Source organism: Ostrinia furnacalis, unplaced genomic scaffold (genome assembly GCF_004193835.3).
Source record: "Ostrinia furnacalis isolate ACB-3 unplaced genomic scaffold, ASM419383v2 OfSCF7056, whole genome shotgun sequence".
Taxonomy (NCBI): domain Eukaryota; kingdom Metazoa; phylum Arthropoda; class Insecta; order Lepidoptera; family Crambidae; genus Ostrinia; species Ostrinia furnacalis.
Window position 1 is genome coordinate 565,539 of NW_021137295.1, and position 21,207 is coordinate 586,745.

General features: G+C 41.4%; 1 protein-coding gene and 1 pseudogene across 1 annotated transcript; both read right to left on the reverse strand.

Annotated features, from left to right (window-relative positions):
- Nucleotides 1-3,567: 3,567 nt before the first annotated feature.
- On the reverse strand, nt 3,568-15,894 carry LOC114363318 (pumilio homolog 2-like). The gene is made up of 9 exons (XM_028319008.1): nt 15,877-15,894; nt 14,416-14,610; nt 13,093-13,120; nt 11,880-12,120; nt 8,827-8,995; nt 7,032-7,190; nt 5,614-5,808; nt 4,413-4,618; nt 3,568-3,970 (listed from the first exon to the last, which is right to left on the reverse strand). Exons 1-9 carry the CDS (start codon nt 15,892-15,894, stop codon nt 3,739-3,741), a joined length of 1,443 nt encoding a protein of 480 aa, XP_028174809.1. The 3' UTR covers nt 3,568-3,738.
- A 2,115-nt stretch (nt 15,895-18,009) lies between these two features.
- Nucleotides 18,010-20,940, reverse strand: LOC114363320 (pumilio homolog 2 pseudogene; annotated as a pseudogene).
- Nucleotides 20,941-21,207: the final 267 nt, after the last annotated feature.

Consider the following 21,207-nt stretch of genomic DNA (forward strand, 5'->3'; position numbering starts at 1 on the left):
ACAAGGTTTTTACGGAAAAAAATATAAAGAAAATCTCTCAGAAAGATTGAAAAATATACATTTAATTTTGCATATTTTAAAAAACGCGCGTAACGAATGTCAACGTCATTTAATTTATTAGATAGATGAAGAGGGTATAGTTCCAAAATACTGAACTGTCCTATCCATGACATTGACAGCGGGGCGCCACCGTCAATACCGGATCGCTGGTTCCGATTTTTTCCATGTTGGAAACCATATAGTTGAACGATGGTAGCGCCCCCCTGTCATTGAGTTTGGCGGGACAGTTCAGCGTGGGCACGGTAATAATATCATACAGTATTGTAACTTCATATAAACAGACGAAACGAGAACTTTCTTTCGAAATTCAAATCTCGGTATGCGCTCGGTATGCAAAAAACGGGGGTGTCGCGAATCTGCCGAATGGACGTCGGTGGCCAAGTGTTAAAAATGACAAAACTAATTGAATTTGACTGACCGTCATTTACGGTCAAATTGGTCAAAAACTAGTCAAATTTACATTTTCAGTCAGTTTGATTTGAAATGAAAATTATATTGTATCAAACCAGCTTTTGCCCACGACTTCGCCCGCCCGAAATTAAAGTAACAGATCATTAAGATTATTAAAGTTTCGAAATTATTTAAGTAGTTTTTACTAAATTAAATCTACTAATCACAAAACGACACACATTTTTAACCTATTCCATTCATAAAGTATTTTGTTTGTCTAACTAAATAAAAAAATACAATCACAAAACTAGATAGAAATTCTAAGTAGGCAGATGTAATTAAACTGGGTACTGTAGGTGGGCAGCCCTACCGCATGTTGTCATACTGTGACGTACCGCGCGACTGTTGACATTTATTTCAAAAATATGGCCGAGTTGGAATACTGTATAGATAGTATTACCGTGATTTAAAATAGGTAGTTGAAACAAACCACAGCTAATTTTCATAGTGGACTGTACTATACGATAAACATGTCAGTCAATTTGACAACCTTTGTCGGAAACATTATTCAATGAAAATATTGTCCGAACCCTTAGTATTTCTCTTCGACAAATACTTTAACACATTGTGAACCACTTTTCTTTCACGACTATAAAAATATTTTAGCAATTTAATTCATAAAACCAATTGCGCACATTTAAAATAAAGTTTGTTTACACTTTGACAACAATAGACTGACATGCAAGGTGACATGTCAATGAAGTTTTCAGTTACTGTTGCCATTAAAAGAAATTAGTACCATTAGTTTTCCGCAACATGGCGAGGGTTTTTATGTTCCTGGTCAGGCTATAGATAGTATTACCGTGGCGTGGGTCATCTATAAAACGGGATCCACGCGTACGAAGTCGCGGGCGGCCGCTAGTTGCTAATAAAATACAAATATTTTTTCAAAAATATTCTGCATATTTTATGTGTAGTATGCGTAATATGGATAACCTTGAAGTGTCATACGGATCATCTTAGGTATAGTTCCAAAATACTGAACTGTCCTATCGATGACATTGACAGCGGGGCGCCACCGTCAATACCGAATCGCTGGTTCCGATTTTTGCCATGTTGGAAACCATATAGTTGAACGATGGTAGCGCCCCCCTGTCATTGAGTTTGGTGGGACCGTTCAGCGTGGGTCATCTATAGAATAGAATAGAATAATTTTTTATTTGAAAGAGAGACATACAAGCAGGAAAAACATACATACACAATGAAGGAGATACACAAATTAATGTACAGATAGCTGCTTGAGCCCCTCTGACAAAAAGGCACCCGCTCAGCATACATCAAGACCGCGCCAGTGCTTGTCTCGAAACTGATTTTCAGCGGATTTGATTTTATAAAAAGACTGTAACGATTGATGCAATAAAAATACAGGGTGTAATTTTTAACAGATTTTAGTTGGTTCGATTCCCGGGTGAGGCAAGCAATTTTTTAGAAATCTTTTTGAATGCAGTTATTTTTCTTTTCCTAAATTAAGGAATGTTTCCTTTGAGTAAAATTTTCTATCTACAGTATTATGATGACCCACGCTGAACTGTCCCGCCAAACTCAATGACAGGGGGGCGCTACCATCGTTCAACTATATGGTTTCCAACATGGCAAAAATCTGAACCAGCGATCCGGTATTGACGGTGGCGCCCCACTGTCAATGTCATCGACAGGACAGTCCAGTATTTTGGAACTATAAGAGTACTTTCCCTTCAGGTGGCATTACAAAATTCCACCCTGTATAAAGCCCGGTCTGTGAGCACGTAGAATTTTGTCCAATGACCCCAAGCTACCCATCCTTATTGCTCGCGCGTAATTATATTGCTGTCGCGACTGTGCGATGGGCGCCCGCAGTGAGTGCCATTTGTACAGACCATAGTTGAACGATGGTGGAGCCCCCTGTCAATGACTTTGGTGAGCAACTTTCATTGCGGGGCAATGCGCGACACGTTGATCGTATAGCGCGCTGTCGATACTTTTCGCACATGGCGATCTATCGATATCCTGATTAGCCATATGTAGAATAGCAAATAGTGACTGAATTAAAAATGTTCCCGGTGTGTATTCCTACCTATCCAATATTTGTGTTCCCGAGTGTAGTGTTAATGGGAATAGGATGTGTTCAGGGTAATAACTAAATACGAATAAAAGACAGATGCTTTGTAATATTATTACAGAAATGCTTTATTATAATTAATGTCTAAATAGATGGATCATCATATAAATGTTATCTAGTACAACCTACAAGGCGGGGCGGCTGGAGCCGCGACCAGTCAGACCTCGCCGCTCTGGACGCCTCGCCTTATTCCATCACATACAAGGTTTTACAAATCATTTTGTTAACTTTTTGTACAGCCATATACAATAATTTTATTTTCAATTACATCTAGACGTAAAAAATTTGAGGTGTCGTAGGAAACTACGCTTCCTATAAAAAATAATTACAGGGGAATGAGGAGCAGCTACGCTTGTGACGTGCAACCGGCAAGGCAGACCTCGGGACTACAACTATCAGTACAGGACTTTACAATCATCACTATAACCTACCTACGCTAACCAAAGCATCGCCCACTCGATCGCGCTCGCTCCGATCTCCGTCGGAGGCACATTAACTAAATAACTTAATTACATAAAAATATACAAAAATATCATTTTCACAAAATTATAATCGACAAACTATACATTCCGGCACTAAACAATATTCGATAAACTATGTACGATTTTAAAGCCGGTTTTTAACTTAAACGAGAGCTTGACTTGAAGAATAGTACAAAATAATAATATAATCACGACTATAGTGCCGATTGTCTAGAACTGCCTGCGGCATTTCTTCATCGAAGATTCAAGGTCCCCTAGCCCAGCTAATAGTAAATCTACAACGAGCTAAATTACGGAATCGCGCGTGTCCGCAAGACCACTAGCATTCCTTCGATTTATAAATTACACGAGAATGAGAGACGTTCAAATATTTATACATAGATTCATACGAACAACGAATAATACTAGAACACTTACGAGCTAGAAACGCAATGCACGCAGCGCCGCGGCGACGCGACGGCCGAGCGCCGGGGGCGTGTCGCTGTACAACTAGTTACGTTACCTGTACATCAGTCTGCTATGTACAGCCGCTCGAGGCGAGCTCTATAGTTACAAATGTACAATCGCAAATATTCACAAATTTATAATAGGCGGGGACACCCGCGCCGTCGCATCGGCCCTCCCGGCGGCGTGCACGCTCTACACACACTACAGCACGGGGTTGGGCGGCGGCGGCCCGATGGGCCCGAGCTCGGGCGCCTTCATGAAGAACTTCTCCAGCTTGGCGATGATGTGCTTGCCGTACGTGTACTTGCGCAGCGAGCCGATGTGCGGCCGGATCTTGTGCATGAGCACCTTGCGCTGCGTGGGCTCGGCCACGTCGATCATCTTCTGCACCACGTAGTTGGCGTACTGGTCCTTCATCATCACGTGCAGCGCGCTGAAAAACGCACGACTACGCTCAATTTTACAGACCGACACTTCGGCGGGCAAGAGCCACGCCACAACTAATTGTAAGGCAATGTATGTGAATAGAAATATTGATGTGAACATGGTATTTAATTAAGTAAATATCTGAACAAATGAACAATTAAAAATGATTTATTGATCCTTTAAATCTCATTGTTATGACCAGGGCCCAGGGTATTTTTTTAAATTCAAATGCTTTTATGTGCAGATAACTATTTTGTGGGCAGCGCAGGACCGGTCGTTATGGACATCATTGGGGGAGGTCTTTGTCCAGCAGTGGACGTCATTTGACTCAAACGAACAAAAGAACGAATTATTTTGTAAGGCTCGTGAAAATTTGATATTGAGTGGAGGCATCAAAGACTTCCTTGTTATATGATCAAGCATCGAAGGCGTAGGCAGTAGGTACTGACTTGTCGTTGAAGCCGCACAGCTCGTCGATGAGCAGCGCGCGCTCGTTGCGCGTGGCGTGCGTGACGCACTTCTCGACGACGTTGGAGGCGAACTTGTGCTGCGACAGCTGCAGCACCTTGCCGCGCACCGCGCCCACCAGCCGCGAGCGGTCCTCCGCCGCGCCGTGCTCCAGCACGTGCTGCACCACGTAGTTGCCGTACTGGTCCTGGGAATATACATCATCAGTGAGTACAGTACCCGGCAATAAATATTGCACATCGACCTTTGGAAAGAGAATCGGTTAATTTCGGCTCGTAGAGCGTTATCTCTGTAGCACACTACCTATACGATTGACAAAACGTCATTAACAAAACATTATTCAATGAAAATATTGTCCGAACCCTTGGTATTTCTCTTTGACAAATACTTTAACACATTGTGAACCAATTTTCTTTCACGACTATAAAAAGATTTTAGCAATTTAATTCACAAAATCAATTATTGCACACATTTAAAATAAAGTTTGTTTACACTTTGACAAAACGTCATTGTCAGTCGTTGTTCAAGTGCGACAGTAATAACGCTCTACAAAACCGAAATTAGCCGATGGTCTTTTTCTAAAGGTCGATGTGCAATATTTATCGCCGGGTATTGTACACATTATGACAACACTAGCTATTCGACCGCGGTATTTTGTCTGTCACAGAAAAACTTTATCGCGCGCGTCCCTGTCCCAAAAACCGTTATAAAAACTATCCTATGTCCTTTCCCGGGACTCTTATCTCCCTGCCAAATTTTGATCAAAATCGGTTCAGCGGTTTAGAAGTTCTCAAAAGGCCATCGGAAGACCAACGATTTGCAGGCCTAGGATATGAGATAAGCTTTTATCGATAAGCAATTTGTCGTCTTAAAATAATCGATGATTTTACTACGGCGCGCATCTTAGCCCGGCTGGCGAGTCGCGTGAAGAACCTGGATGCGGGCAGCACAGGACCCGACCCATCATAGTGGAATTCCTTGACTTGATCAAAAGAGGACGGCCATTTGAGAGGTCGAAACGGTCGAACGAAAACGCGTGACGTAAGGAATTTAATTGACAAAGTCGCCGTTACCACGTTGTGGGGTGAGTTAACGCATGTTCGGTGCTCCCGTACCTTCATCCAGTCCACGATTTCTTGCCCGTGTAGACACAAGCGAAGTTTTATTATCCGCAGTACGTACCTGTATGAGCTGGTCGGTGTGCGCGTGGAGCTCGGCGAGCACGGGCGCGGTCTGGTCGGGCGTGCAGTGCTCGAGGATGCGCTGGATGACGCGGCAGCCGTACGGGTGCGTGGACAGCGCGTACACCTGCCCCGCGAACGCGTTGATGATGAACTGCAGCGCCGCCGGCTCCACGCACTCGATGCACTTCTGCACCTGTTGGATAATAACAGTGGTTAGTGTGATCACATCTGATTGTAAGTGAACTGTGTGCTTACCATGAGGTTACGTTAAGTGTGGTCGCTAGCGAGTACGTCAAAAAATATATTATTATGATGATTTTATTTCTTGAAAGTAGCCGCTAGGGGCGCTGCACAATATGTCATACATTTAATGTCATTTTTTTACGCGGTCGCTAGCGAGCACACATAACGTAAACTCATGGTAAGCACACTGTAGTCGATCAGTACAAACGGTTTTTTGGTCAGCAGTGGTAAATTAGTAACTCGATTAATGCGAACAAGGCTTTAGCGTTACCTAACGTCGCTAATTGCTTCCTAGCGGTTGGTAGAACTTGAAGGAAATGGATTTGTTATATTTGAACATCGAATTTAGGTGATCGCTATGTGTGGTGAAAGCAGGCATGAAGCCCACGCTGCGTGGAGCGCAACGTAAAGGTGTTCTACCAAGGACCCTCTTTCCCACTTGATGCTGGGGGTGGGGGACTACGACGACGGCGACGACGACGTGCCCAAGACCTCACAAATAGAGAGGCCGACTGCTCTAAAAAAATTTTGAATACTAACAGTTTTACATTTCCCCTTTTTCTAGAAGGGGAATTTGATCACACACACGGCCCCCCAGTAGGTATTAAAATTGCAGCCAGAAATCACGACAGACGATCGGTTGCGTCAGAAATTGTTTCTAATGACCTTATCAGAAATTCCGATTAGCCAAAACGCATGTAAGTCGCGCCGGCAACGCTCGCAGCTTGCTCATGAATCGTGACTTAGCAACACCAAATCCACGGTATTGCAATTTAACATGCAAGCCACAAATTGATTTCAGAGACCGCATTGTTAAATTGATAAAATTAAAAATATCCGCAATAGTAGTGCAGTTTATTTCATAGGTAGCTTACTTCTTAAAACATCACAAAAGATCTACAGCCCGTTAGGGAACAATCAGTTTAGGATGTGAAGTAGAGCGTGGGGGGAAACATAAGACTGTAAGCTATTTGATTCCACGACAATCGTTACGTGTGGATAGATGTAAAATTCGCGTGGAAGACTATTTCGTCATTATAACTACTCGGCCAACTTTGACGCGTCCTAAATTATAAACGGAATCAGTCAAACTGCACTCAACTCACGGGCGGTGTACAAGGGTCTGTAGTCTTTGGTAAAAGCTCCCGCAGTATATTAGTCTCGATGACTCACCACGTGGTTCCCGTTCTGGTCCTTGACGCACTTGAGCACGTGCCCGTCGAGCTCGCGCACCACCTCCTGCTGCTGCTCGGCCGGGATGGACTCCAGCGCCTTCTGGATCACGCGGCAGCCGTACATCTGCAGCGCCAGCGCCAGCACGTGACCGCGCACCTGGAAATTAACACAAATAATAATAACAACTGACATTCATGGAGCGTGGACGCTAAGGCCCAGAACACACGGTGAAACGCAATTGCAACGAAACTGCAACTTCTAGTTACTTTTGAGTTGCATCTAAGTTTTAAACCGGTTTCAAACTGGTCGCGTCATGTGTGGTCTCTCAACGGACGCTATGGCAGACACTTAGATGCAACTCAAAAGTAACTAGCAGTTGCAGTTTCGTTGCAGTTGCGTTTCACCGTCTGTTCTGGGCCTAATACTCTATAACGCTTCAACCACACCAACGCGTGCAGATCGCCATGTTTGGACTTCTTCTTCGCGCGGACTGTCATGGGTCGCGCGACCTGTCATTGACCTATGATCGCGCCGGCGATGGCGATCTGCACGCGTTGATGTGGTTGAAGCTTAAGCGTATTAGCGCTGAATGTTTCGAACTGACTCAGTGCCTGAGATATGGGAGCGACACGGAAGGGTGTTATTGTGACGTCAAACGACAGCGAGACTTCAAAATGTGCTACAGACTTGTATGCTCTGTCACCCCTCCCGTGCCGCTCCCATACTGACTCAGTTATGCTCTAGACCTGGTCCTGTTAACCTATCGTGGTAAGCTTAAATGCTTGTGTTACGATTGGGATCACCTACAACAGAACTAGTGGCAGTGGGGCCGGAACCCGCATGTCGTTATTCCGTGAGGCGCTCCATAGTGACTAAAAATTTATGAAATTATGCAGTTTCTCATCACCCACGCGTCCCTTCCTTAAACAATTTTCTTGAAATCAAGCGATGCTATTTGCAAAAATTTTTGGCCAAAAAGTTTCGAAAGAAATCAAATGTATCTTTAGCCAAATAAAACTTTAGTCTAATCATCAAGCTATGCATCATCATGGCTGTAACAGGTGCATCATGGTATTTTGCAACGAAAATGTATGTAATAAGTTATGTGATAAATTGACTGCATATTATTATGCTGTCTAGATATTTAATTGTGCCATTTGAAAAATATTTTTTAAACTACACATTCTGGTTCTTTAGACATCGCGGTGGCAGTTTCAAGGATTTTTTAACTAGTTTTTTTTATTAAAGTTCAAGCAACAAAATTAGGATTAGTCAACCGAAATTTCTAGTTCTAGTAAACCAGAATATGGAATGGACATTTTTGTCTGGTTACTTTCTGTATGTATATTAAACTAGTCAATATTTTTAATTAATTAAATAGTGTAAGTGTGTTAGTTTTAGTGTTATTGTGTACGTTATTGACTCAGTGTCAGTAACATTAATCAATATAGTGAGGTCACTCGACCGTAAAATGATTTAAACAAATCATGTACCTACAAACATTCATACCAGACATATATTTACATTAAAATTATTTTTCGATTTTATTATAATCATAAATGTCAGAGGTCTATCCAAAAGAAATGTTTAAGGTACCAAGTTCACTACGTGATTTGGACAGCGCTATTGATATTGGCGAAGATGATTCATTGTCATTAATATTGATGATGCTGTTAGCGGCACACCTATTACTAATTCGCAAAGAATATTTTAACAGTTATATTTGAAAACTATCCTAGAAACTAGTTTTGCTGATGTCTACAAAATGCACTAACATGATTAACAAACTTACTTTTTGCGCTAGTGTGGTCTTCTGTTCCGTAGTTCCAAACTCAAAGAATTTTTGTATCACATAGTTTCCGAAAACATCCGTCATTAGACTGTACGCGGCGCCGATGATCTCGTTGAATACCATTTGTTTTTCCTGAATTGTTGCTCTTTCAAGCTTTTGTTGAATAAATCTGAAAAATAGAAAACGTTTTTTAGTAAAGATGGTGTATTTTTTTCTTAACTCAGCATTGCATAAATTCAATTTGTGTTTAAGATTATTTCTTTCCACAGTGGCAATGAAGGACTTAGAGCTTGTCCAAACAAATGTTTCGACAACCCAGGACTGTCCTGGCGCTGCTGAACAAGGAGAGCCGACCCCAAATAATGGGAAATCGGAAATGGCTAGGACAAAGAAGTGTCACATTATATCTTTGTAGAAAATTTTGAAACAAGTACTATTTTGCTTGTTGCATAGAAATTAAATTAGTCTTGATCGAGATTAAATTGATTTTTGTATTAAAATAAGGATCAATATGGAAGTAACATCGCAGTTTTNGCAACTAATTGTAAGGGCAATGTATGTGAATAGAAATGTTGATGTGAATATGGTATTTCATTAAGTAAATATCTGAACAATTGCACAATTAAAAATGATTTATTGATCCTTTAAATCTCATTGTTATGACCAGGGGCCCAGGGTATTTTTTTAATTCAAATGCTTTAATGTGCAGATAACTATTTTGTGAGAAGAGCCTGAATGTGGGCAGCGCAGGAAAGGTCGTTATGAAAATCCTTGGGGGAGGCCTTTGTCCAGCAGTGGACGTCATTTGGTTGAAACGAACGAAAGAACGAATTATTTTGTAAGGCTCTTGAAATTTTGATATTGAGTGGAGGCAGGGTATTAATTAGCGTGGGTTAGCGGTGATGTGCGCTGAATTTTGTCAGTGTGTGCGTGCGCGCCGCATACGTATTGGCGCGCTCACATACAAACCGCGCTCGGGCGTTTCTATGAAGATGACCTACTCATTTGTATTTACTCTGGTGGAGGGCATCATCAAAGAGTGCTTTTGTTACAAATGAGCAAGCGTGTGAAGGGCGAAGGCGTAGGCAGTAGGTACTGACTTGTCGTTGAAGCCGCACAGCTCGTCGATGAGCAGCGCGCGCTCGTTGCGCGTGGCGTGCGTGACGCACTTCTCGACGACGTTGGAGGCGAACTTGTGCTGCGACAGCTGCAGCACCTTGCCGCGCACCGCGCCCACCAGCCGCGAGCGGTCCTCCGCCGCGCCGTGCTCCAGCACGTGCTGCACCACGTAGTTGCCGTACTGGTCCTGGGAATATACATCATCAGTAAGTCTATCTACACTCGGCATCAAATAAATCGCACCTCCCGCGACAAGCACTTATCAAACGTATGCATCCCCACTTCCCACCAACATTGGTACCATTTGAAAGCCTAGTTCTAAACTTCATTTCATTATAGGAAAGGTTTTTACCCCAAAAATGTGTCTTTACAAGGATCCAGAGTCACTTCTTCAAAAAATAGGTAGTTACGCTATAGCCATTTTTTATGACTATAAAACTGTTAAGTTGGGATTAATCGCTATCCATCTGTTAAAGAGGACACGTGAGATCTATATTTGGTTTTATAACCATAAAAATTGGTCTAATTGATCCCAGAGGTGAGCCCAAAGTGAGGTCTATTTTCAAGTCACATTTATGGTATATGTTAATCATTTATTTAGTAATGAAATGTATTTTTCTTTAAGGATATTTATTGGGCTTTCAAATAACACCAATATTGTTGGGGTACCATGATTATGTCAGAAGAAAATCTTTAAAGTTCGCGTCGCGGAAGGTGCGGTTTATTTGATGTTGAGTGTATCTATCTATAGCAGCCTTTGGGTTCGCCTTCGATAGGCCTCCTCTTCAACCCTCCACCGACTTCTGTCCCTAGCCACACGCATCCAGTTCACTCCAGCCTGTTGCCGGATATCATCTGTCCACCGTTTAGGCGGTCTTCCCCTGCTTCTCCCAGTTCCAAAATACTGAACTGTCCTATCCATGACATTGACAGTGGGGCGCCATCGTCAATACCGGATCGCTGGTACCGATTTTTGCCATGTTGGAAACCATATAGTTGAACGATGGTAGCGCCGCCCCCCCGATCTATACACATTATGACAACATTACAATATGAAGACGTAGTTGCCGTCATCCGCAACTAAATGACACTGCATGGGCGGGACACACAGCTCGTAGAGCTGATGACCGTAGGGGTATTATAAGTGAAGACCAACGATCTGCAGACCTAGGATATGAGATAAACTTTTTATCGATTTAACGTGATAAGCCCATACATTTGTCGTGTTAAAATAATCGATGATTTTATCACGGCGAGCATCCTAGCCCGGCTGGTGAGTCGCGGGAGGCACCTGGATGCGGGCAGTATAGGACCCGTCATAGTGGAATTCCTTGGGGGAGACTTGATCAGCGGCCTGCGTCCAGCGCTTTCCTTTATGATGCCGTCGGTCCACCTTGTACCCGGACGTCCCACACTGCGTTTTCCGGTATGCGACCTCCACTCCAACCGGGTAACATGGAAAGCATTGGGGGAGGCCTATGTTCAGCAGTAGACGTCCTATGGCTGAGATGATTATGATGACTTCATCAGAAGAGGACGGCCGAAACGATCGAACAAAAACGCCTGACGTATGGAATTTAAAGTCGCCGTTGTGGGGTGAGTTAACGCATGTTCGGTGCTCCTGTACCTCTAGTCCGCGATTCGTTGCCCGTGTAGACACTAGGGCATGCNTTATTAAAATAAGGATCAATATGGAAGTAACATCGCAGTTTTCTTCAGACACGACACGACAAATTAATTTCAACACAATTTTTTCCATAGCCGTGTTAGAGTTTACATTTTTAATATAGTCTAACCCCCTTATTAATAAAAGTTACACCTTATTTGAACTCTTAAACTGTCATTTAGTATGGAAATGTCATTTTAATCCAGAGTTCATCCTAGGTGTAACTTTTTATTAATAAGGCCCTCAGTGACTAGTTCCAAGATCTCACCTAGATCCATGCTGGTCCTGCGAGAACTCGACGATGTGGTTAGCCAGCTCCCGCAGCTGCAGGTTGGGGAATCTGTTGTTGCGGAAGTCTTCGAGCAGGCGCGAGCGGCCGGCCGGCGGCTTGTCGCCCACCAGCACGCCCACGCCGCCCACCCCGCCAACGCCTACACCGACGCCGCCCACGCCCACACCGCCTACGCCGCCCCCTACTAATTCTGAAAGAATTGATGGCTCTATTGGTTCTGAAACTTTTCGTTACCCTACGACAGTGTTTCTTAAACCTTTTTTGTCCACTTAGGATATCGAGCACAGTTTTAAGAAGCTGCCTCATAAAAAAGCAGCAATAAATTTCGATTACAATACTTGGTGACATTTATTTATGATTCTTAAATGGTCCATAAATTAGGTTGCGGACCCCATATGCGGACATATGCTCGCGGATCTCTATGGGTCCGCGGACCACAGGTTAAGAAACACTGCCTTACAATGTGGCCTAATTTTGCGCGAGGATTCCTCCTTTATTCGTTCATAGAAGTATGGGGTATGTCAAGACGCATTAAAAAGTAAAGGTACACGTATCAGGCTAACGTCAAAGATACACTGCAGAGCCACCCAAAATTTCAGACGTAAGTTTTTACAGTTAGATTGCTTGTAAATAATAAGTTAATCAGAAGACGCGACGCCTGTTCAAACATATTTGATTGAAATTTTGGCCACATTTATTTATTTACTTCAAATGCAAGTGAGCTTACAGACAGATCTAAAGCGCTTGCATTGCCAATTTGAAATTACATTTAAGTACTTAGTAGGTTTGAACGTATCAAATGCCCTAGTTGACCCCAGGCCGACGCCGCCCCCTACTAATTCAGAAAACATTAATGGCTCTATTGGTTCGGAAACTTTTCGATCCCCTACGATGTGGCCTAGTTTTGGGCGAGGATTCCTCCTTTATTCGTTATATTAAAGTACCTACAAGGCTTGTTTAGAAGCAACTATTTATTTATTATCATAGATAGTTATAAGTATTCGTGATTGAAAAGTAACGGAACGCGCTTAACATCAGGCCACCGTCAAAGTTACACTGCAAAGCCACTAATCAGCCATGTGGCGGACGCAGTTTTGACATTTAGATTGCTTGTAAATTAAAATAAGTTAGACGACGCACATATTGATGAAAAAATTTGACCGCAATAATGTTCAAACGCACAAATGACCAAGATCAATATAGCACGCCAGCAGTGACTACGGATTAAACCTATGTCTAGAACATTTTAGGGACATAGATTCTTTACAACAACCAGTTGGTGAGCCAGCATTTGACCAATAAAGTCGCCAGATGTCGCTATATGATATCAGGTAGTCATATGGACTTTCTTAGTTGTTGTTTGTTGTAAATACAAAAAACCTATGAAAAACAGGAAATACCGTAAATGTTTTTCAATGGGTGTGACGCAGAATGTGCATTTCGCAAAATGCGCACTTTTCTTTACAAATGTAAGGGCTGAAGAGTATATTTCTAAAAGCATAGTATGGAAAAGTGTGCATATTGCGAGTGCAATTTTGCGTCAGACCCCCCTTAAGGTTCGGTCAAACCAACGCGATCACACGCGATCAGCCGGCGTGCAGCGATCGCGTATTATCGCGTTGGTTTGGCCGAACCTTTAATTCGACTTCAAATATCAGTGTCGGGCTCACAATTTTCGCGAAATAATAGCAATTGATTGCTATTATTTCGCGACATATATATTCATAGCTCATTATAGCCTCAGCCGAGCGCTGGTAACCCCGGCACAGCGTAGTAGGACTAATGAAAGTTATTTTATGTTACGTGTAATAAAAATTACGCAAAAGCATAAACCCCAGCTTGATTGGATTGTATTTTAAGAAATTGATATACAGGGTGTTACTTTGCATTCTTGCCATATTTACAGAGGTGACTATATTACTGATACTGATCACAAATCCGTTAAAAAATAATGCCCGAAAAAATTTTTTTTTAATCTTGAGTATTTTATTTTATCGACAATCTGGTTAACACATCACTAATTATCGTAACGCATGCACATCACTTGTTGGCGATGGCGATGAAGACTTTTTTACTTTTTATTGTATTTTTAAATATCTATTGCAATCTATTGTCTTTAAAATGTCTTTTTGACACTTGTAAAAATCTGAGAAATCCATCAATCACAAATCACGTTATAAATTATACAAAAATGTCTGAAGTGTATTCAAACAACGAATAATTTAATCAAAATGGTGCCTGGAGTGTCTGCAAGACGTCTTAGACGAAATGCTTGATGACGTACCCTTAGCGTTACACCAAATGCTCTACTAGCAGCAGGATGGTGCTCCCCCACAATAAGGACGTCAAGTGCGCGAATAATACGTTTGGTGAACAGTGGATTGGACGAGTGGTCCAGTAGCTTGACCACCACGATCCTCGGACCTGACAACAATGGATTTTTGGCGTGACTTGAAACGACTGGTATGNAGTAGACACAAGCCTATGAAGCTTTATTATCCGCAGTATGTACCTGTATGAGCTGGTCGGTGTGCGCGTGGAGCTCGGCGAGCACGGGCGCGGTCTGGTCGGGCGTGCAGTGCTCGAGGATGCGCTGGATGACGCGGCAGCCGTACGGGTGCGTGGACAGCGCGTACACCTGCCCCGCGAACGCGTTGATGATGAACTGCAGCGCCGCCGGCTCCACGCACTCGATGCACTTCTGCACCTGTGGGATAATGCAGTGGTTAGTGTGATCACATCTGATTGTAAGGGCCCGTTTATATGGGATGCTGAGAGGCCGCGCGGCGGCCGGGCGATAGCTTTATTTGGTACACCAAAAGGCCGCGCGGCTACCGCGTACTACCACCTCGTGGCCACCGCGTACGCGTTTTCAAGAGTCGACTGTTATAGTAAAATAAGCTCTTCAGTAACTACATTTAAAGTTAAAATTAATTTATCAAAGAATCCCTTGACTGCGAAGTGAGCGGCGCGCGCCAGAAAACTCGAGCAACTTAGATCGATCATAGTTGTCCAAAAGAATTTTAATCTTTTGACCTGATAATAAGAGTTTTCTATAAACGAAACTAGTAACTAGTCTAATACGCGGCCGCGTAAAAGTTTTTGCGTCGTCTAACTACAACCTAAGTGAACTGTAGTCGATCAGTACAAATGGTTTTTTAGATAGCTGTGGTAGTTTAGTAACTCGATTAATGCGAACAAGACTTTAGCGTTACCTAACGTCGCTAATTGCTTTCTAGTGGTTGGTAGAACTTTGAGGACGTGGATTTGTAATTTGAACATCGAATTTAGGTGATCGCTATGCGTGGTGAAAGCAGGCATAAAGCCCACGCTGCGTGGAGCGCAACGTAAAGGTGTTCTACCAAGGACCTTCTTTTCCACTTGATAATCTGGGGACGTGCCCAAGACCTTCACAATCGAGAGGCACAGACTGTCCTCAAAAAAAAATTTTGGAATTACTAACAGTTTTACATTTCCCCTTTGATCACACACACGGCTTTCCCAGTAGGTATTAAAATTGCAGCCAGAAATCACGACAGACGATCGGTTGCGTCAGAAATTGTTTCTAATGACCTTATCAGAAATTCCGATTAGCCAAAACGCATGTAAGTCGCGCCGACAACGCTCGCAGCTTGCTCATGAATCGTGACTTAGAAACACTAAATCCACGGTATTGCAATTTAACATGCAAGCCACAAATTGATTCCAGAGAGCCCGCGTTGTTAAATTGATAAAATTAAAAATCTCTACAATAGTAGTGCAGTTTATGGGCAGCTTGATTTGTAAAACATCCGAAAAGATTTACAGCCCGTTAGCGAACAATCGTGCGCATGAGACGTTCAGTGCAGGATGTGAAGTAGAGCGTGGGGGGAAACATAAGACTGTGTAAGCTATTTGTTTCTACAGAAATATTTATGTAGTTCGATGTAAAGTAAAATTCGCGGAAGACGATTTCTTTATTATAACTACTCACCCTACTTTGACGCGTCATTTGACGAATATTTATCGGTATAACTAGTCGACGTAATAAAATTGAGACCATCACTCACTTTTAGTGAGTAAGTGGCTTGAGTTGCGAATCAGAAATAATGTAAGATCAGCGTGGCGTGGATCGCCGGGACTAGTTAATTAATCTGTTGACGTAGATATTAGGCTAATAATACAATCTAATGAGAACCTCCTCCTTTTTTTGAAGTCGGTTGAAAATAAATAATAATATATTGGCAAATCATCTGCGAAATGTTTTCGATACGGTAGACTACGATACACGTACGACAACTATTCAATCTCGTAACGTAACCAAGTAGGTAGAGTAGCGCGGCCCCAATCAAAAACATACTTCATTGTATATATTACGAAATAAGTTTCTACGATTTTAGAGTATGTACCTACATATTTTGACAAATGATTTCTCATCTCAAACTCCATTTTATTTTTGCAAGTAGTCTTATAAAAAGCACTTTTATACACGTCCCAGTATTAACCCTACCACTGATTCGGGAAGAAGAAACATCGCAAGTAGGGATTGCAATCCGGTCCGGCGGATCCGGTGTGTTTTTGGACCTACCGGATCCGGTGAGTTGGCGCCGGATCCGGTGGCGGATCCGGTAAAGCAAAAAATACGAACATGAACTGGGAAAGTCGAGCGCGCGCGCATTTGCCAGATCGCTAGACGTACCGCCACTACATTGCATTTTCCTTTGCAAAAAATAAATGATTCTTGTTTTATTGTTTCTTAGGAGTCAGATTATTTCTTAAAAAGAACTGAAGTTGAATTTATAAGTACCTACTTTAAAAGACTGTTTTGTTGATTTAAGTCTGTGTAAATTATTAATAAGAGTTTATTAGTATTATTACTTAAGTACTTTCAGATACTTACATACAGCAATAAGTGAGAGTCAGACTGATTACTAACTTTATTATTTAGAATTTTCATAATTTTATTAGAACAAATAGTACGTACTTACCAAAAAATACAATCAATACCGAAAAATATAAATAAAAGTGACTTTATTTTCCATAAATACGTATTTTATTTATCTTTTTATGTACCTACTATTATCTACATATACTTACATATAATAAATCTGTAGAGAGGTAAATTCTGTACATGAAATATATTTTCAAAATAACTATCAGGGGGTGATTAGTGATCGATACTGATGCCAAAAATGCAATCAGTAAAATTTTTGTCTGTCTGTCTCTCTGTCTGTATGTTCCTTATAGAAACAAAAACTACTCGACGGATTTTAACTAAACTTGGTACAATTATTCTTCATACTCCTGGGCAGGTTATAGTATAGTTAGGAATTCCCACGGGAACAGGAATTAGCGGGAAAATCCTTTTGTATGAAAAATCTAAACCGCTTAAGTTAGACGCTTGAAATTTGGCATGCAAGTACCTTAGTAAACTTAAAGCTTACTTACAACAGGATATTGCAAAATTCCCACGGGAACGGGAGTTAGCGGGAAAAAACATTTGTATGAAAAAATCTAAACCGCGTCAGATAGATGAAGGGGGTAAAACGGGATCCACGCGTACGAAGTCGCGGGCGGCTGCTTCAAAACTAAAAATCACTAAATACTAGACCAAGTGACTTTGCAATCCGGCCGGATCCGTCCGGATCCGGCCGGATTAGCGTCAATCCGGTGAAATCCGGCCGGATTGAAAATGATACCGGATTGCAATCCCTAATCGCAAGGCCACTCAGTCACTACTATTCATATTATTCTATGAATTAATTATGACTTTGTACCCAAATTTATAAACGGAATCATCAGTCAAACTGCACTCAACTCACGGGCGGTATATAAGGTGTCTGTAGTCTTTGGTAGCAGCTGGTATATTAGTAGTGGCCGTGTGGTGACGGCAGAGTAGAATACATTTGTCACCAACCCCTACTCTTCCCGCGGGTGTCGTAAGAGGCGACTACACATCAAACAGAGAACGGGCAGCAGCGCTCTCTGACAAACATAAATCTTTTAAACTGCGATCTCCAACCCGCCTGCCAAGCGTGGGGATTATGGCAAAACCCTCTACTATAGTGGAGGAGGCTCATAGTCCAGCAGTGGACTGTAAAGGGCTGTTGATGATGGTATATTAGTCTCAATGACTCACCACGTGGTTCCCGTTCTGGTCCTTGACGCACTTGAGCACGTGTCCGTCGAGCTCGCGCACCACCTCCTGCTGCTGCTCGGCCGGGATGGACTCCAGCGCCTTCTGGATCACGCGGCAGCCGTACATCTGCAGCGCCAGCGCCAGCACGTGACCGCGCACCTGGAAATTAACACAAATAATAATAACAACTGACATTCATGGAGCGTGGACGCTAAGGCCCAGAACACAAGGTGAAACGCAACTGCAACGAAACTGCAACTTTCTGATGAATGAAACTGAAAGTTTCAAACTGGTTGCGTCATGTGTGGTCTCTCAACGGACGCTATGGCAGAAACTTAGATGCAACTCAAAAGTAACTAGCGGTTGCAGTTTCGTTTCACCGTCTGTTCTGGGCCTAATACTCTGTAATGCAGCTTCAACCACACCAATGCGTGCTGATCGCCATGTTTGGACTTCTTTTTCTTCTTCGCGCGGACTGTCATGGGTCGCGCGAAATGTCATTAGCCTATGATCGCGCCGGCGATGGCGATCTGTATACGTTGGTGTGGTTGAGCTTAAGCGATTTAGTGCTGCATGTTTTGAACTGAGTCAGTGCCTGAGATATGGGAGCGGCACGGAAGGGTGTTATTGTGACGTCAAACGACAGCGAGTGCTTCAAATGTGCTTCAGACTTGTATGCTCTTACTGACTCAGTTATCCTCTAGACCTGTAATAGTCGCGTTAACCTATCGTGGTAAGCTTAAATGTTTGTGTTACGATTGGGATCACCACAATAGTTCAGTGGCAGTGGGCACTGTGGGCCCGGCAGAGGTCAAAAGTCAAAAAAATCAGTTGTCTATTAATCTTTTTTTATTTACGCAGATAGGTAGTTAAAAACTTCTGGTTTTAGAAAATATTAAAATCAACATGTTTCTTAACAAATTGGTATACTTTTACGAGTCAGAAGTCTTTGATTGCAAGCCTAAGAACGGTTGCTATCAGCGCGTCCTAAGTTTATTGCTTTGTTTACATACAGTTTCGTTTATAAATTGTATTTAAAACTAGTGCATTTAACAATAGAAATCCTGAAAAAGGGTAATATGTAACTTTTTGTCAAAATTTTAAAGTTATATGGCTGGTATTAACATGTCAAATATGATGAAAATAATTGATAATTCATTGAATATTTTTAGACTTTTAGTTTAGTTCCCCGTCGTTCCCCGTAACAATTTATACGTCATTTGTTAGCTGACAGTACGCTTTATTATATTTTGTATACAATTTCACCCAAGAGTACCAAAGGTCTTGACAGTAGGGGTCCAAAGTTGCATTATTATCTTAGTTTTGAAATCCAAAACAATTTATTTTTCTGTTTTATGCTAAGAAATTCATTGCTCGTTTTCAAGATTATTTGTATTTGAGCAATGGAATGTTAAAAAAGTCACGAATGCTGAAAAGTCTCGTCTTGTGTACCAGCATCTAAAGTTATCATTAGTTAGTGATGAGAAAAATATTGACATGAATAATTAAGAAAATAAGAGTATGCAAAAAAATTGTGAGTATTTTAAAAAGGCATCTCAGTCTACAAAAGTTTTCAAAAATAGACATTCTGACTGGTTAAGCGATCTTTATATCACTGGTTTGCGAAATTTACCTAAAAAAAGGAAGTCTTCTTTACCCAAACAGTGTATTACTTTAATTTCAGCAGAATAATATAATATTATACAATGTTTTACAAAGTATTTTATTTTATTAAGAAGTTTTAAACTTTTGACCGCTATTACATAGACGCGGGACCACCGTGGTGGGGTCCGTCCGAACCCGCATGTTGTTATCCCTTGAAGAGCTCAATAGTGACTAAAAATTCATGAAATTATGTAGTTTCCCATCACCCACGCGTACGTTCCTCGAACAATTTCGTGAAATCAAGCGTTGCTAATTGCAAAAACTTTTGGCCTATCCTGTATAAGAATGATACAAAGTTTCGAAAGAAATCAAATTTATCTTTAGCCAAATAAAACTTTAGCTATCAAGCTATACACTGCGGCATCTTATGTAGCTGTAACATGTGCTATTTTGCAACGAAAATGTATCTGATGTGATAAACTGACTGCATTTATGTATATTATTTTGCTGTCTAGATATTTCATTGTGCCATTAGCATTTTTTTTTAAACTATACACATTCTGGTTCTTTAGACATCGCGGTGTCAGTTTCAAGGATTTTTCAACTTGTTTTTTATTAAAGTTCAAGCAACAAATCAACCGAAATTTCTGGTAAAAATTGCTGAAAATCTTTCTGTATGTATATTAGATAGACTAGTCAATATTTAGGTTTCATCTTTTTAATTAATTAAAAAGTGTAAGTGTGTTAGTTTTAGTGTTGTTGTGTACGTTATTGACTCAGTGTCAGTAACATTAATCAATATAGTGAGGTCACTCGAGCGTAAAATTATTTAAACAAATCACGTACCTACAAACATTCATACCAGACAGATATTTACATTAAAATTATTTTTCGATTTTATTATAATCATAAATGTCAGAGGTCTATCCAAAAGAAATGTGTAAGGTACCAAGTTCACTACGTGATTTGGACAGCGCTATTGATATTGGCGAAGATGATTCATTGTCATTAATATTGATGATGCCGTTAGCGGCACACCTATTACTAATTCGCAAAGAATATTTTAACAGTTATATTTGAAAACTATCCTAGAAACTAGTTTTGCTGATATCTACAAAATGCACTAACATGATTAACAAACTTACTTTTTGCGCTAGTGTGGTCTTCTGTTCCGTAGTTCCAAACTCAAAGAATTTTTGTATCACATAGTTTCCGAAAACATCCGTCATTAGACTGTACGCGGCGCCGATGATCTCGTTGAATACCATTTGTTTTTCCTGAATTGTTGCTCTTTCAAGCTTTTGTTGAATAAATCTGAAAAATAGAAAACGTTTTTTAGTAAAGATGGTGTATTTTTTTCTTAACTCAGCATTGCATAAATTCAATTTGTGTTTAAGATTATTTCTTTCCACTGTGGCAGTGAAGGAGTTGTAGCTTGTCCAAACAAATGTTTCGACTATTCAGGACACTGTCCTGGCGCTGCTGAACAAGGTGAACCGACCCCAAATAATGGGAAATGGCTAGGACAGAGAAGTGTCACATTATATCTTTGTAGAAAATTTTGAAACAAGTACTATTTTA